General features: G+C 38.2%; 1 protein-coding gene across 2 annotated transcripts in view; it reads right to left on the bottom strand.

The window, feature by feature from the left end:
* The window catches only part of INTU (inturned planar cell polarity protein), a 79,365-nt gene that overhangs the window by 48,409 nt on the left and 11,921 nt on the right, over positions 1–19,035 (bottom strand). For both annotated transcript variants that reach the window (XM_005691271.3, XM_018061517.1), the window contains exons 2-3: positions 16,698–17,236; positions 4,916–5,001 (exon numbers count right to left, since the gene is read on the bottom strand). In XM_005691271.3, coding sequence (XP_005691328.2) covers positions 4,916–5,001; positions 16,698–17,236 — 625 coding nt within the window. The remainder of the gene's footprint in view (positions 1–4,915; positions 5,002–16,697; positions 17,237–19,035) is intronic.

The following is a 19,035-nucleotide window of genomic DNA, read 5'->3' as shown; positions in this document are numbered from 1 at the left end:
TTTCCCTCCACCCCTGACACCTTCAGGGGATGCTGTACCTTATTCTCAGGTCCAAGGACTGCACTGTATAACTCACCACTTCCAAAGCCTTGCTGCTTTTAGTTATCCTCTCCAGCCCACATCATGTAACAAGCAATGTTGCTTTGGCCTCTGCCAAATAACCAGCCGACGCTCCCTTCCCCATCAGCTGCCATGCCAGCCTCTCCACACGAGGGACAGCACAGCCAGACTACAGCCTCACTTCTGCCTCATCGTCCACATGTCTCTCTCACATCTTCGCTGCTCTCCCTGTGTCTGATCCTTTCTCCTGTGTCTGGCAGATGTTCTGAATAGTCCTTAGTCAAAAGGCTGAAGGAACTGAGTCCACTTGACTCAGCAAATTCTCTTTGATCCTCCTCTTTTGGGCAATATCACGGGACTACTCAAGAGAAAAACTGGAAGGCATCGTGGACTCCATTATCTCCTGCAGAGTGTACCGTCCTCTTTACTTCCCAAATACTTTACCCCTCATCTACTTCTTCTCCTCCATATCCACAGCCAAGGCCTTTGTCCAGACCATAACCCCCTCTCTTCTGGACTATCATAAAGTTGACCACTTGGTTTCCCAATCTCCAGTCCCATCCAGAGGGATATATTCCTAAAAGCAAATCTGATCACATCAGTCATCTTCTTTAAAATACTGACATTAACTAGTTACTTTCTGGGTTCTGAGAATAAAAAAGATTTACAAATGCTTTTTAAAAAATGTGTCTGTACTTCCTAATCTTTCCACAATATATATGAGCACCACTTTCATGTAAGAAGGAAATAATAAAAGTCAAAATATTCTACTCAAGTATCATCTCCTTTAAGAAGCCTTTTCTCCTCTCATAGGCCTAAGAAGTAATTTCCTGCAGGCTGGTCTCCCAGAAAAGGGGTTGGATTCCTCCAAAGTTCCAGAAAAACTAGCAATGGCCCGGTACTTATGCAGTCAGTCCTGGTCAACTACAATGTGTGGACCCAAATTCCCTGATGAAGCCAGGGGGCGGGGGGACGGTGTTCTATCTGCATGATTACTTGCTGGTTGAATGAATGGGTGCACAGAGACGTGGCACCAGATCAAGATCACAAAACTCAGTCATTAGAAGAGTACTGGCACCTTCGTTCTTGTCATTTTGAATTTCTGAAACTTTTTTTTAAACCTACAACTTTTTATTTAAAAAAATTTAAACCTACAGAAAGTTGCAAGAAGTGTACAGTGATCACCCATACATTCCCCTCATTCAGTTACATCAATTTTTTAACACATTTTGCCACACTTGCTTCCTCCCTCCTTTCTCCCTTGTCTTACTCACCTCTTCTTATATCCTCACCTTCTTTCTATCTAAAAAAATAATTTTGCCTGAACTACTTGAGAACTACTTGCAGCTACTTTAATACTTCACTGCTAAGTACCTTAGTACGTAACTCCTAAGGCTACACAACCAAATATAATTAAGACATTTAGGGATATGACATATAATACTCTTCTCTAACAAAGATCATATTCAAATTTCCCCATATGTCCCAATAAAGCTATTCCCAATTGCATTAGAGGATGAATAAAGGAAGAGTTGCTGCATTTGGTTGTATGTTAGCTTAGTCTATCTTAATCTAAAACAATTCTCTACCCTTTTTTTCTTTCATGACATTAACATTTTTGAAGAATTGAAGGTAGCTGTTTTGCAGAATGTGAAAACCTAGCTTTAAAAGAAATGATTTGGTCTCTCTGTGCTTCACCTAGTCCAGGCTTTGCTGTTGGACTTCATGCTGGTATTCTGAATCTATTTATAGCAGAACTTATTTAAAATTCAAATACAGAACTGTAGAGTTGGAAGAGGGCTCAGAGATTTATTCTCACAAATGCCCTCTGATTATAGATGAGGAACGTGAAACCCAGAAGACTTGAAAATTGCTCAGAGCGAGGTTTAAAAAGAGATCTGCCCTCCTTTTCCTCAGTGAACTTCCTGCCACATTACATTCTCTCCCGGGGCATCTTCTGCTGGATGACGAGAAGCGTTTCAGGCTATTTTTATACCCTGAGTATAAGCTTAACATGCTACTGTTGGTTATTTCCAAAATTAAAATAAAGTCTCCTAAGGTATTCTTTGGGCTTCCCTGGTGGCTCAGCTGGTAAAGAATCCACCTGCAATGTGAGAGACCTGGGTTCGATCCCTGGGTTGGGAAGATACCCTGGAGGAGGACATGGCAACCCATTCCAGTATTTTTGCCTGGAGAATCCCTAGAGGACTGAGGAGCCTGGAGATTCCCTGGAGGAGGGAAAGGCTACCCACTCTGGTATTCTGGCCTGGAGAATTCCACGGACTATCCATGGCATCACAAAGAGTTGTACACGACCGAGTGACTTTCACTTTCACTTTTCAAGGTATTCTTTATAAATCAGCATTCCTCTTCTCTTAGTGCTTGAATCACTGTTTTAAATGCCATAGGTACAAACTAGGTAGAACAGCTTTTTCTGAGACAAGTCCACTGCAGTTAGCTGTGGCAAGAACAAGGGGATACAGACACAAAGACGCACCCAGGCTGTGTGTGCAATCGGAGCATCATGCTGTGGAGTCAGTTTTGGCTTCAGTTCTTTGAGTTATTAATTCTGTAATCTTGGACGAATCATTAATTCTCTCCTAGAGTCTTTTTCTCTCATGTGTAAAACAGGAGATTAATACAGACTGTTATAGGGGAACAAATGAAATTATCAAAGGGAATGCTATTAGCAAAGCACCAACATAATTCCTGGCACCCTACAAATTCTAGTTCCCTTCCCAATTCTCAGGCTGTATACAGGCAGAATCCCCTTGAAATTACATTAGGAAGGCAAGGCCATGCTGGAGTTCAACATACCCTCTCAATATGATCATTCTGACCCACAACAGTGTTTCTTCCATCTTTGATGTTTCCTCATTTTGTTTTTTAATTTTTAATTCTGTTGATATACTGACCATACTGGATATTCAAAAAAGTAAGGAATGCTTCCTGAACTTGCATGTCATCCTTGTACAGGGGCCATACTAATCTTCTCTGTATCATTTCAATTTTAGTATATGTGCAGCTGAAGTGAGGACTGCTGTTTCCTCATTTTGGCACAAGATGTAAGAATTGGCACTTAAGAATAATGTTGTAAAAAATATATAAATATATACACACAGTATATATATATATATATATACACACACACACACACATATATATATATAAATGTATGTTTAAACACAGAGCATTTAATGCAGTTGTAATGGCAAACTGGGCAGGCAGCAGATATACAATTCCTATTTCATGCTTAACAAGGACATGGAATGGTGGGTGAAATTGGTCCAAAATACTTAAATCATTATTTCTTTCTCTGCCTTTTTCTGCCAACTGTGCATCGCCAAATTTGCAAATGGTGTATATTAATTAAATATTAAGAACAGACTCCACTGGAAACAAAATTCTTTTTTTGAAGGCGGAACAGATGTGGCTGAACTCTGGCAGTACCGTCAGGACACCTGCAAGCAACACGGGTAAGAAAGAGGAGCCCTCATTCGGGGCTCACATGCAGCCAGTTTAGTTGGATGATGCTGTTTTCAGGCTTTAAGATACTGTGATTTTGCATTACTGACTGGTAAGTAGCTTCTGTCTGTGCCCAGTGAGGTGCTCTGGTACCCTGGCCCACCCTTGTTCCTCTCCTCATCTAGCAAGTAAAGGGGATATCAGCACACTCTGCTCCAGCACTGTGTCTCGTGTGCTTAGTCACTCAGTCGTGTCCGATTCTTTGTGACCCTGTGGACTGCAGCCCTCCAGGATCCTCTGTCCATGGGAGTCTCCAGGCAAAATACTGGAGTGGGTTGCTATTTCCTTCTCCATGCCTGGTGACTGCCTGATTCTTTTTTTTATTTCAAACAGCATCATCTGTCTAACCACTCCTAGGCATGGCTGGTCACTGGCTATCATAGTTATTCTAGCACTTTCATTTTGCATTTCCAAAGACAGCTTAATTTACAGAGCATCTGTGTGCGTGTGTGTATATTCAAAGTATGTGTGTGCACGCATGTGTGTGTATTTTGAGAAGGAAGTGAATACAACAAAATTTTACTTCTTAGAAAACAAGAAACTTTGTCATGGGTCCTGTTACCTCAGAGTTTCAATCAGATGCAGGTATGATTCTGATTTATCAGGCATTTTGTTCTTCATTCCCATCAATCTAAAAACTGCTTCCTTCTTTTACTGCCTGATGGAGCCTCTAATCTTTCTAAAGCATATCATCCTCTCTACCCCTTGAAAGAGAGAAAGCCAATTCCCCATGCTAACAAGAGTAGAACATTCCTGAATAGGAGGTAACAGCATTTAAAAAATACATCTAATGACCTAAAAATGTCATTTATAATATAAAATGTCAATGCTTAGAATATCAAAATAACATATTATGGAAAAAATTTATTTTTACCTTACAAGGAATGAAAAATAATTCATTATGTGGCTAAACAAAAGCTCAGGAGAGGGGCTAAACTAGATAAGATAAAAATCAAGAAAAGAGCATAGTGTTTAAACAAAACCAAACCACATTTTTTAAAGCTTTATGGAATTTATTATTTTAATAAGTCAGAATAGAAAATTCCATGACTGTTTAAAATGACTTCTCCAGAAACTGGATTTTCATCAATATGTATGGTACTTACAATGGCAAGTTGGTTATTATGTATGTTTTTAGTATTGTTCTTACAGATATTTATCTTTCCTTTTAGAACTATCTCGAAAAGCTAAAAATGTTGAGAGCTAAAAATTTTAAAGTATTCTAGTGCATAACTCATCCATTATACATGACTTTTTTCAGAATTTTATAAAAAGAAAATAGCACAAGACACATCTATTTCATCACAAAACACAGAAAAAGAAGGTCCACCTGCATAGGTCCAGGAATGCAAGACAGAACTCTCTCTATGTTCTCAGAGGTCACCTCTACGTCATTCACAGCAACGAGGACATCACCTGAAAACACGACCACAATAAAAGACAGTTGTGTGAGTATCCAAAACTGAAAAAGATCTGGAGTTGGAACATTAAAAAGTATCTAATCTGACCTTCCAAGTGCAGTACAAAATGTGGTGCAGACATTCAGGGACTCGCTCAAGATTATAAAATTCTTTAGTGGCAGAGCTAATCTGCCACCCCACTCTTAAACTGTAATGCAACGCAACACTGCACCATAACTAAATATAAGCTGTGAATGTTTAGAGAGATGAATATTCTTATTTTTTTCTACAATTGGAAGAATTATATCAACCCAAGGGACAAATGGAAAATTTGTAGCATTAAGCAAGTATTACACTTAACAAAATTGAATCTAAACACTTAGACCCACAGTAAAAAAATTCAGCTGAAATTTTAATTAAATCCATGTGGTACATCATAACTCAAAATGCTGGGTATTCACTGTTATGACTGATCTTTGTCTACACACAGCATTTTGTTTCAAAAGCCCCCAACCACAGTAAAATCTCCAGCATGTTTCAGTTAAAATATCCTTTTCCATGGCTTTCCTTTAAATGTGCATATTATCAAATCAAGTGGTTTTAATAAAATAAAGATCAGTGTTAAAATGGAAATTTACTCTCAAAACATGAAGGTAATATCTAAACACCAGTGAACTGCAGTAATAGAAATACACATAACAAGGTTATTTTTTCTCATCATTCTTATTTGATAGGACATACATTAAATAATTACAACCATTCATTAATTCGTCCAACAAACACTTATTGTATGCCAGGCCCTGTTCTAGGTACTGCAGATAGAGAATGAACAAAACAGACAAAAATCCCTATACATATGGAGCTTAATATTCTTTGGAGAAGACAAAATAAATAGGCATATAGATAAAATAGTGTTGTTAGACAACTCTCTATTGGCCTCTCCTGCTTTTCTGTATCTTACAAGCCAGGGAACTGAAAGTCTTTGTTCTCAATTATCTTTTCAAGATTGTACAGTGAACAGTTTTGGATGAAATAGTGTCTCCCTCCAAAGCAAAAGTACAGACTAATAAGGATAATTTCTCCGTCAGTGTCTTCTTATTAATAACCGTTCTTTATAGAAGATTTGGGTTTCCTAAACTCAAAGTTCCTTTCCTCTAAAGCAACCCACTGTTGTGTGTAGGTGTCCCCTGGTCCTCTTCATGATGACCTTTGAGAATGAGGGCTGGGGAACAGGTGAGACTGTCATTACTTCACCCACTGCTGTTCCTCCCCCTCCTCTCTCTGCCTTCGTTCCTTGGTTTCCTTGATATGCTGTCATATGGGAAAGGGGCAAAGTGCAGAGTGAGCAGGAGTTGCTTAGGCCAGCCCTGTGAGAGCCTGCAGTGACCTACACTAGGGTTAGATGCTCAAGAAATGCTGTTCAGTTGAGAACGGCGTTGGGTTTGGCCCCCAAGTCTGACATGATGGTTCACTATTATAGCATTTGAGCAACCTTGTAACTTTTCTTAAAAGTTAAGAAATTTTGAGATGTATAGAAATATCGAATCACTATGCTATATAATAGGAACCAACACAGTGTTGTAGGTCATTTACACTTATAAAACAAATAAACAAACAAACAAACTCATAGAAAAAGAAAATGGATTTGTGGTTACCAGAGGCAGGGAAGCCGGGAAGGGGAAAATTGGATGAAGTTGGTCAAAAGGTACAAATTTTCAGTTATAAGATAAATAAGTATTAGGAGTGTAATGTACAACATGATAAGTATAATTAATGCTCTGGTATGTTACATAACAAGGGTGTTTAGAAAGTAAATCCTAAGAGTTTTCATCACACACAAAAATTTTTTTTCTATTTCTTTAACTTTGTACCTATATGAAATGATGCATACTGACTAAATATTACCACTTATTACGGTAATCATTTTATGATGTAAGTCAATTTATTATGCTGTACACCTTAAACTTCTACAGTGCTTTATGTCAATTGTATCTCAATCATACTGGAAGAAAAGAAAGAACTTGCAAACTAAACTTCCAACTTTAGTTCAACTTGGAAAAATAAAAAAGCAACATACTCCCCTGATTATTTTTAAACAAGAGATTAAATAAGTGTACTATATAACATTATTTATGGCTATAGTGATTTTTAAAAGGAAGAAAGGAAGAGAAGGAGAAAGGGAGAAGAGGAGAGAAAGAAAGAAAATAATGAAAGAAAAAGAGGGAGAAGGAAGGAAGGGAGGGAGCGAGGGGAAGATGAAGGAAGATGAACACAATACAGGAGTACTGATGTAAAAGAAAACCACTTTTGGATGATACCAACCATGAGTTCTATTGTCTGTAGATTATTGTGTCCTCAGGACACTTAAATAGTGAAACGATTTAATATTTGTTCCTTTAAACTAAAACCACCTGATAATGTCACAAATGACTCCTTTTTTTTTCCCCCTCCAAACCCTAATGAATACAGTTCAGTAGTTGAGTGTTGTAGGAAGTGTTGTCTGAAAGCACCATGTCCAGCAAACCTCTAAAAATAGGAGGCAAGAATCATCACAAAAGACATGAAAATTAATCCTAGAACAACTATAGTAGGTTCACAATATTTTAAAATGTTTAGTAGAAAACTGTCTCTTTCTATAAAGAGTTATATCTCCTTTTCATTTCCCAGATATTTGTTTTCCTTGTGTTTTTCTGAGCACCTCCTGTGAGGTGACTCAGAGATGGCAGGCTTCCTGGACATCATATCACTGCAGTAGGCAGCTTGTGCCCCAGCAAAGTTCTTTCTCAACAAGTGCATGAGAGTCATTAGTATGCACGGTCCCATCTCAAAAGGCTGAAAGGAAATGAAATGCATGAATTGGTTTGAACTGTTAAATAAGCAGTAGTCTGAGGATTATTGATGGGTAGAAATAAGAGGAAAAATCTATCAAGTTTATCAAGAGATACTTTCAAGAATCAAATAAAACCTAAAGAGACGTTAGTTTATCATAATACTTAAGTCAATTCCTCAATGTAAAGTTTATTATTTCAGAACACCCATCAATTTCTCAACATCTACTTATATCAAATGACAAATATGTACTGAAGCATACTAACTACATTAGGCATCAGGGAGTATGGAAATATATATGCAAAAGTTAGTTTACAGTTCCACTAACATTATATGCAAAATGAATACACAATTTAAGAAATTACTTTTGAACAAAATTATTACACATAAATGTATGAAAAAGAAAGGACACATACCAAAATGCTGTCTTTGGGTGACTGGACTTTTTCTTTGCTTTGTTTTATTACATTTTCTAAATGGTCTACAATAAGCATATATTATTACTACTACAAAGAAAAAAAATTAATACTCATATCTTATAAAAAACAAAATAAAAAACACACACTGTGGTAGGCAGAATAGTCCTCCAAAAATGTCTACATCCTAATCTCTAAAATCTGTGAATATGTTACTTTACATAGCTAAAGAGACTTTTCAGATGTAATTAAGAAACATGAGATTAGGAGATTAATCAAGTGAGTCCCATATAATCAGCGGATCTTTACAGGAATGAGGCAGGAAAGTCAGTCAGAGAAAGACTTCAAGATGCTACACTGCCAGCTTTGAAGATGCAGTTAGGGACCAGAAGGCTAGGAATGCTTGCCAAGGAAAGGAGTTCTCCCTTGGAGACTCCAGACTGAATGCAGCCCTTGTGGACACATGCATTGATTGCAGTGTAGGAAGACACATTTTAGACTTCTGATTTCCAAAACTGTAAGATGATAATTTTGTGCTGTTTTGAACCACCTGGTCTGGTAATTTGTCACAGTAGCAATAGGAAATTAATATACCCACTCAACAATATGAAGTAACCTTGCTGCTGCTGCTGCTAAGTCGCTTCAGTCGTGTCCGACTCTGTGCGACGCCATAGACAGCAGCCCACCAGGCTCCCCCATCCCTGGGATTCTCCAGGCAAGAACGCTGGAGTGGGCTGCCATTTCCTTCTCCAATGCATGAAAGTGAAAAGTGAAAGTGAAGTTGCTCAGTTGTGTCCAACTCTTAGCGACCCCATGGACTGCAGCCCACCAGGCGCCTCTGCCCATGGGATTTTCCAGGCAAGAGTACTGGAGTGGGGTGCCATTGCCTTCTCCGAAAGTAACCTTGACTAAGCACCAAATGAGAGTCAGAGACCAAGAATGCTACTAAAGAACAGATGGATATACAAGGTACATTTGGAGGTCACTGGGGAAAGAATAAATCAGTCCTGTTAGAAGTGAGTATTTAATGTACAGGAGGACTGGAAAATACATATGAGACAGGGGGGTGGAATCAGATTGTGAATTTAAATTGTTCATTTAAATTCAGCTGAATTTGACTTAAAGGGGAAAGCATCTGATTTTTTAAGCAGTTACATACTGCCATTTTATTCATTAAAGTTAATGCATTTACTGACAAAATCTTAAGTTTTGAGAGAATAAAAATTACTATATTTTTTAACCTCAATATCAATCCCTCAACTATAATACTTAAGCACTAAACTAGAGAAAATCAAGGTCCCTCCCAACCTACCCTTCTAGAGTTCCTTGAATAATGCCAGCACATATATTGTAACTACTAATATTATACAGAAGATTAAGTTACAATAACTTATTTATTAAGTAATATTAAGTAATAATAACTACTAATATTATAAAGTGAAGTGAAGTCACTCAGTTGTGTCCAACTCTTTGCGACCCCATGGATTGTAGCCCACCAGACTCCTCGGTCCATGGGATTTTCCAGGCATGAATACTGCAGTGGGGTGCCGTTTCCTTCTCCAGGGGATCTTCCTGACCCAGGGATCACACCCGGGTCTCCCGCATTGTAGGCAGACGCTTTACCATCTGAACTACCAAGGAAGCCCATGTAAAATTTAATATGATGCTAAAATATCATATTCTCAGAAGATGATAGATAAGAAACTACTGTAAGGCTTTAATTTCTCATTAAAATAGAAAATAATACTACAGAAATGTTGGAAAAAACCACTGATGACTGTAAGTTATTTATGGCACTATTTGTCGTTGTTCAGTCATTCAGTCGTGTCCAACTCTTTGCAACCCCATGGACTGTAGCCCACCAAGCTCCTCTGTCCATGGGATTCTCCAGGCAAGAGTACTTGAGTGGGTGGCCATTCCTTTCTCCAAGGGATCTTCCCAACCCAGGGATCAAACCTGGGTGTCCTGCATTGGCAGATGGATTCTTTACCAGCTGAGCTACCTATAGCCATGATTAATTTTGAAAATTATTTTTAGTCTTTACCTTTGTTCACACGAAGGAGTCATTAGGAATTATTTTTTTCCTTTTAAATCTCTCCAGTAATAAGAATTTTTATGCTGGTTACATAGTTTTTAGAATTATAACTTTAATAGTCAAATAACAAATAATTTATAATTATTAAATTATAATTTAAATAACCATACTGTTGGCCTGACACTTTCATGGTTTTTGTTTTTTATTCTAACTAAAAAACGCTTCAGCAAATGTTTTCATGCACATAGTTTTTCCTCTTTTTACATCAGGGGTCAGCAGACTTTTTCTGGAAAGGCTCAGATCAGTAAATACATTAGGCTCTGCAGGCCATATGGTCTTTGTTGCAACTCTTCAACTTTGACATTGTAGCTTTAAAGTAGCAATAAACAAATGAATGTAGCTCTGTTCCAATAAAATTTTATTTATGAACACTGATGTGTGCATTTCATAAAGTTTTCATTTGTCATAAAATATCACTCTTTTGATTTGTTTTCTAACCACTGAAAAAGGTTAAAACCATTCTCAGTTTGCAGACTGCACAAAAATGGGTGGTGAGTTCATTGGAAAGACAGAATTTTAAGAGAATTTAGGCTGGTGGGCCTGACTTGATCCGCTGGTGATGGCTTGCAGGTGTGTCTTAGATGACTTCTTTAGAACAAATGTTTCAAATTGGATTAGCTGGATTAAACAGTACATTGTGGTAGCTTATTTCCCAATTACATTTTTGAAAGGGTTAAATCATTTCTTTTTTGTTTCAAAGAGAAATCTTTTGGCATTTTCTGCGATTCATGGGGTCGCAAAGAGTCGGACACGACTGAGCGACTGAACTGAACTGAACTCAACCACCCGCTCAAGTGAGCAACATGGTTAAGCGAAAGAGCTCTGTGAACAGAATTCACAACCCATGGATTCTAGCTTTATTACTGACTGGCTGGCTATCTGCTCTTGGATAAGGAACATGACACCTCTGGTGCTCACCCACGGAGGGAAGTAACTGCACCAGACTCGCTATACAGTGGCCTAAAATCTCTTAAAATTCTGTCTTTCCAATGAACTCACTGCTTCAGTGTCTTTACTAGTGGATCAAGTACCATGGGTAAAAATATGGAGGATAAATTACGTGAGAGAAGAGAGACAAGTAAGTAGAGTTATTTTCATTAAGCACATAGAAATGGGGACTTCCCTGGCAGTCCAGGGGTTGGGACTCTGTGCTTCCACTGCAGGGAACCTGGGTTTGATCCCTGGTCGGGGAACTAGGATCCCACAAGCCACACGGCAGTCAAAAATAAATGAATAAATAAAAGTAATTTTACTTGGGGATTGTATATATAGGAAAACAAAGAATATCAAAATGTTACAACTATAATGGGAGAAGACAAAAATGTATACCAAATAACAGTCTACCAAAGATTAGAGAGTAAAATCACACATTCAGTTCAGTTTAGTCGCTCAGTCGTGTCTGACTCTTTGCGACCCCATGAATTGCAGCACGCCAGGCCTCCCTGTCCATCACCAACTCCCAGGGTTCACTCAAACTCATGTCCATCGAGTCGGTGATGCCACCCAGCCATCTCATCCTCTGTCGTCCCCTTCTCCTCCTGCCCCCAATCCCTCCCAGCATCAGAGTCTTTTCCAGTGAGTCAACTCTTCGCATGAGGTGGCCAAAGTACTGGAGTTTCACCTTTAGCATCAGTCCTTCCAATGAACACCCAGGACTGATCTCCTTTAGAATGGACTAGTTGGATCTCCTTGCAGTCCAAGGGACTCTCAAGAGTCTTGTCCAACACCACAGTTCAAAAGCATCAATTCTTCGGCACTTAGCTTTCTTCACAGTCCAACTCTCACATCCATACATGACATGTTCATAAAACCCAAAGCTATCTTTTCAAAAGAGAGCTTCAGATATTTTAATTGCAAACCCCCAAAATGTCTATTAACAGTGGAATGGAAAAATAAATAGTATGTATTCACACAATGGATTACTACATAGTGACAACATCCACATGTCTCACAGACTATAAACTAAAGAAAACAGAAACAAGAGAATACACACCACATGCTTCCATGTACATGAAGTTCAAGAAGAGGCGAAATCAACTGTTGCTAGAAAACTTCTGACTTTTAGAAGACTATCTTTGGTGGGTGTACCAATAAGCAGGATGCACCCTGGGGCATCTGGGTACCCACCTGGGTTGTAGTTACAAAGGTATATAGATATGTTAAAATTCACTGAGTATTCATTTAAGATTTGGGCATGTTATGGAGTAACACCTCAATTTAAATGATTTTTTAAAGTAAATCCAAAAGCACTTCCAAAATTTTTTTAAAATTTAAAAGCAAAACAGCACAAGTATTATATAAAACAAATCTATTTAGTGACCACAGGGGAGCATATCAGAAGCTGATACAAAAAGGACTTAAAATAAAAACTTTGTTTATTCTACATCAGAAACAGTCTTCAGGGTATGCAGAGTCTACAATACTAATGTGTGCTTTCTCTAACCCTATCCTTCCCAATCCTTAAAAGAACATCTTAAAAAAAAAAAAAAAAAAAGAACGCCTAATTTTAAATGACTTGAATAATAATCTTGAAGAAAAAAAATAAAACACAGATGATAGCCGGTTTCTAGGATGTAGATAAAAGGAGAACTAGACCGAGATGGGGACTAGCTACAGGTAAGGAGCTATCAGCTATCAAACTTTAACAGAAATATAAAAATAAACATGCAAGCCCTTGGCAGCCTGAACAGCAAAAATGGCACCAAGAAAGGTAGCAAAACCCCCAAGAAACCAGCAAAGAAGAATGAGAATAGAACAGATTTCTGCTGTCGTGAAAAGAAAGAGGAGTCACCAGTCTCACTGTGATGCTCAAGGGACTTTAGTCAATGGTGGGTCACTCTCCAGTGAGACAAGGGCAAGAGTCACCTGGAGCAAGCTGCATTGATCAGGACAAAGTTCTCATGATCCTCCTGCCTGTGAGGTGACTGCAGTGTGCAATGTCACCGTGAAAGAAACAAATGAGCAATTACCACCACAGAAGCACCTTGTGCAATTTAGCAAGGTGCTTTGCATTTAGCAAACTCACCATGACATTAAAATTGCCCACTGATGGGTATGAACACATACCCGACTTGGAACAGGACTTCTGATCTTGATAAATGAGGGCATCTGCCCAATGAAGCATTCAAGGACGAAGGCTCTTTCCTAACAGTGATTAATATCTCTGGTGTAAGTCAGGTTATGAGGTAATATTCATTATTCACAAGCTTAATACCTATGACTACTCAGAGAATTTTAAAAAATAAATGCTGAAAAAAAAAATCATCCATTCTTTATTCCCAAATTATATAATTTTAAAACTACAGGGCTTAATAAAAAAATTCAAAACTTGAAAAAGCAGAGAACAATCACCCATAAAGCCCCCACACTAATCCAACACTACAGCATTTTGCTGTATTTATATTAACTTCTAATTGTTTTCCCTGCCATGTATTCTTTTTACATAGTTTATTCATTCAGTACATGTTTTTGAGGGCTTATTACAAGCCAAGCATTTTGCCCTGTGCCAAAGATGAAATAATAATTTTATTTCAACAAATTTCCTTTTCTACTTATTTTTAAGTTATAATCTTTCCTGTTACAAAACTGAAATCATTTGTCTAATTTTTCTAACTTTTTATCGCTATTTAATACACAATCAGGAAAAGTACATAAATTGTAGTACAGTACATGCTACCCCACTCAGGTTAAAAAAGTAAACTACTAGCATCTCGGGTACCTTTAAATTATTTTAACAATAAACAGTAGGACCACCCTGGTAGTCTTCCTCTCTGGTTGATTCTCCCTCCTCCCATACAGATGGTGCAAAGATCACACCCAGAGGTAACTGGCATTCCTAGGAGGGTGAGCAGACTGGAGTGATTATCAGGGGAAAGGAAATAAGGAACAGGAGGTTCACTGGTCATAACCACCTCTCTGTTAGATTTCAAGAGAAATGGGTACAAAGAATTTTAGAGATTGGTCTGAAACTCAGTCCAAATGGGTATTCCCAGCAAAGGCCCCAGGTGAATATAAAGAGAGGGCATGAGCTGGGGTTTTCCAGCATGAGCTGGGGTTTTCCAGCATGTGGGATCCTACGATTATAGCGGCAATCCTGCAACAACAAAGCAGGATTTCATAAGCAGGGATGCTGGCCTCCTTTCACAGAACTAAAAGAAAAAACCCTAGAGATATTTTGGCCCAATCCTGTAACTTTACAGAGAAGGAAGGTGAGGACTTCAGAGAATGTAAGTATGCACTAGCTCTTGTTCCAGTTGCCTGTTACTGCCTAAGTGATCACCTAAAAACTCACTAGCTTCAAATAACAACGATCATTTTGTAACTATGTGTGGCGATGGATGCTTCCTAGACTTATTGTGGTGATCATTTCAGAGTATATACAAATATAAAATCATTATGGATGCTTCCTAGACTTATTGCGGTGATCATTTCAGAGTACATACAAATATAAAATCATTATGCTGTATACCTGAAACTAATATGTCAATTTTATCTCAATTAAAAAACAAAAAACAAAAAACATTTATTATCTCTCCCGGTACTGGGGTGGATGGGGTTCAGCTGAGGTTCTCACTAGGGCTTTTCATGTAACTGCAGCCAGACAGTAGCTGGGGCTGGAGTTCCCTGGACAGACTCTTCACTCACATCTGGTGGCCGTTGGGAAGGGTAGCTGGGGCCTCAGCTGGGGCCATCAGCCAGAATACTACTATTCAAGTCCTCTTCATGCCGCCTGGGCGTCCTCACAGAACAGGGACAGGCAAGCACTTCCTCACTGAATGGTGACAGGCAAGCAGCATCACCTGTTTATGATCCCACTTCTTAAGTCTCACAGTATCAATTAAGCTGCAGGCGCAGGCCGACCCAGGTTTAAGGCCAGGGAGGCGGGGCAGAGACACCCACTCAGACTATAACTCTCCATGGGAGGAGTATCAAAATAATATTTTACAGAGAGAAAGTAGAGATCTTGCTGCAACTGGTTAGAACACACACTTTGCACAGATGCCCTTTCTATAAGAGTCCCCCTTGCAAATCCCCGTCAGGGCATTTATTACCCTGCAGGAAACTGCTTATTTTTGACCCACCTCTACCACAACAGCTAAGTGAAAGTCACTCAGTCGTGTCTGACTCTTTGCAACCCCATGGACTATACAGTCCATGGAATTCTCCAGGCCAGAAAACTGGAGGCAGTAGCCTATCCCTTCTCCAGTGGATCTTCCCGACCCAGGAATTGAACCAGGGTCTCTGAATTGCAGGCAGATTCTTTACTAGCTGAGCCACAAGGGAAGCCCTACACAAAAGTATGAGCTACTTAAGAGGAGTAACTGGATCATTAGTGTAACCTTTGTATTTCTGGCATTTAGCAGACGCTCAAAAAATTATCTGTTGCATCAGTGACAAACAAAGTTGGACTTCTAGTAAAAGATATTTTTTTAATATTTTAAATGGTTTCTAAAGAATCTAAAAAAACTCCTTTATCAAAATCTCTCAGACTGAGTCAGCTTAAGACCATCAGCTTTGAGAACTGTTAATACCTGTAAGTTTCATTAACAACATAGTCTCATCTTTAATCTATCTTTAAGTAATAAAGTTGCTACTAATTCAAATATATCCAACAGTTTAAAATGTATCAGCAACACAAAATGTTCATCTTAACACATATTCAGAATAACTCATAGGTTTATTATTTTCCCTTCAAAACTGGTAGGATATTTTATGACAAATGCCTTAAAAGGAAATTTACTTGTAACACCACTGGTGCTGAATGTGCCCAAGGAAATCATTTAAAAACCACTCCAAGAACTCAGTGTGCTTAAGTGCAAACATACAATTTTAAAGTATTTTTATTCCTAAATTACATATTTTTGTATCATGTTATTGGATATAGGTCATTCAAATCATCACTGTACTGTCAACTTTCTTTTTCTTGTCAGCAATAAAACCAAGATGAAATAAAATTTATAAAAACTCAAAAATTAGTTAAGTTGTTCCCTGGCCGAACAAGGCATGCATGCATATTCAGTGCAACTGAAGTGCTTGTCTAAAGAACACTGCTCATTGCAGCACACCATCCTTACAATTTCACTACTGTCCCAAATATCCCAAATGATATCGCCCAAATATCACTGAGCAATCTTTAATTTGAAGAAGGAAATGGCAACCCACTCCAGTATTCTTGCCTGGAGAATCCCATGGATGGAGGAGCCTGGTGGGCTACAGTCCATGGGGTCGCAAAGAGTCGAACACGACTGAGCGACTTAACTAACTAATCTTTAATTAGTTGAGAGTATAATTTTGTTTTAATCACTTTCCTCACAAGGCATCATCAACCATTAACCCTGCAAACAAGGACTGATGTTCACCAGCAGGACTTACCAATTAAAACCTGACCACTCTTCATTGCAGATCCTCCTGGCAGCAGGCCATGGACCACAAGCCTCTCTCCACTGCCCTGTTTTCCAGTTCTTCTCCAGCTCCACTTGGTCTGATGGATAATCCCAACAAGTACTTCCAGAAGCTTGAGCTGCTCTTTGGCTTTGGTGACGGTTAGCTTTTTGGGGTTTATGTAGATATTCACATCTTTGTGCTGCTGCTGGACAACAACTCCCGTTTTTTGATTGGACTGATGCTTTAGAATGGATACTGGCCCGCTGGCATTACTATTTTTTTTATTATAGCGCTTGGGTAAAAGTTTTTTACTTTTTAAAATCTTGGTAAACCGCTTGAGTTTGGGTTCATACTTTTTTCCTTCTCTGTAATCATCTTCTTCGATAATAATCTCGTTCTCACTAAATCTGACATGGTTCACAGTAGGTGTCTCAGGAAGGAGGCTTTCCACCTCATCCTCACTCAACTCCAAATAAAACAGCTCTCCATTTTTCTGCACACTGTCCAGCCATTCAGGCTCAAGGTCACTATGGAAAACAGAAAAGACAGTCTGAATTGCAGCCAAACATAAGAAAAACAGTTATGCCTTTCCAGCATAGGGATGAGGGTAGGGACTGGGGTTAAGGGGGATGGGAAGGGTGAAAGCTCCTTGATTATCTCAAAGTCTCCTTACTGTTTCTAATTTACTGTGAGCATCAGCATTATTTACTGTAGAATGCTGTTTGTAGAGCCTTGAAGAACTGGGGTTGGAGGAGAGGGGATCAAAATGGCACAGTGATAGAAAAGAAAACAAATGAAAAAAAGAGATGGCCCTCTTCTAGAATCTAAGGTTCTGTTTTGTTTTTTAAATTTAATTCCCTGTGTGGTTTTTGTTCACTTTAGACAATTTCACTAGACAGTAATTTATGTTAGTAGTTGATTATGCAATTATGTCCACAGATGTAAGACATTTGGAAATTGTACATAAAAACATCTTATTTGCATAGAAATTATTCATCATGGCTGACATGCTAAAACAAAAACTAAAGCCTACCAATATTAAGAGACTTTGTTTATATAATAAATTTTCAAAAAAGGAACATTCACTAACCATGGACTAAAATCTTTGCTGAGATCAACTAATTTATCATACAATCACAGTTAATCATAATCACTTTGTAGCCTAAAATTTCCATAAAATTCTTTTTAATGAACAATTTTAGCAGGAAAAGTAAACCACATATTACATAACTCATCATGTGATTATTAAAAAAAACCTTTTAACTGGGAAGTAGGACATTGAAAAAAACAAAATTGTTGCTATTAAAGTGATTGAAACAGCACTGAAAAACACACTTTTCTTAAGATAGCAGAACTAACCACAAACTCTACCCTGTTCAGTGTTACAGTTTACCTTTCAAATTGGTATACTTTAAAGCAAAATTTGTTACAGTGGAAAAGAACTAACATGTGGAGAGAGTTTTTTCAGAAACATGGACTGTAATACGTTGGCATGAAAGGATATAATCTGTGTCCTCATCATTCAGTTATAAGACATCTCTATTTTCTGCAGTATTTATTAGCAACCCTGGTTCTTTTAACTTAAGAGTCAAGTGTCTCTTTCTAAATATTGTGAAAATTAATCCCCAAAAAATGCACTACTCTATTACTCACTCTGAAACTAACCACTGCCCTGGTCTGTGGTTGGTAATTAATACTGAATTTTCAACTATATATGTTTGGTTAAAAAAAAAAAAGCATAACTGTCCCCAGATATCAAAACTAATGTTTCTTTGGCCCTTGCTGGTCCCCAATGTGTGGCATCATTTTAGGCACTCAGGCACATGTGTATTATTCACCATTATCAGTTGCTTTGAATATATCTGTCTATACCTACAGAGTCGGACACGACTGAAGCGACTTAGAAGCAGCAGCAGCATACCTACATAAATCAGCATTTAATAACTCTGCAGTCCTACTGATAAATAACTGTGTCTTTGCCATAAAAAATTAGATAACAATGTACCATAATTTAAAATGGCACAATGAAAATTCCATAATCATACACAATTACTTATGAAGATACATATCAATTAGAAAATGAATGAAGCTGATTTGCTTTATAATCTCATCCTTTTAATCTGCTATATTATTTACATTAAAGATATGTGATCCCAAAGAAACATTTATCCTTCCCTGCTAAACATGAGGATGATTCATCTTATTCTCTAAAATCTGAATGTGAAACCACTTTTTGGTTACAAGTTAACGATCCCAGCAGGGAAGTGTGCCAGGGAGGGTGGCATTCAGTAGTGGAACAAATAAACAGTGCCAGGCACTGTGCTGA

This window comes from Capra hircus, chromosome 17 (assembly GCF_001704415.2).
Source record: "Capra hircus breed San Clemente chromosome 17, ASM170441v1, whole genome shotgun sequence".
Classification (NCBI taxonomy): Eukaryota; Metazoa; Chordata; class Mammalia; order Artiodactyla; family Bovidae; genus Capra; species Capra hircus.
Note: the sequence above shows the minus strand (reverse complement) of the source record. Positions and strands in the feature narration are given on the sequence as shown.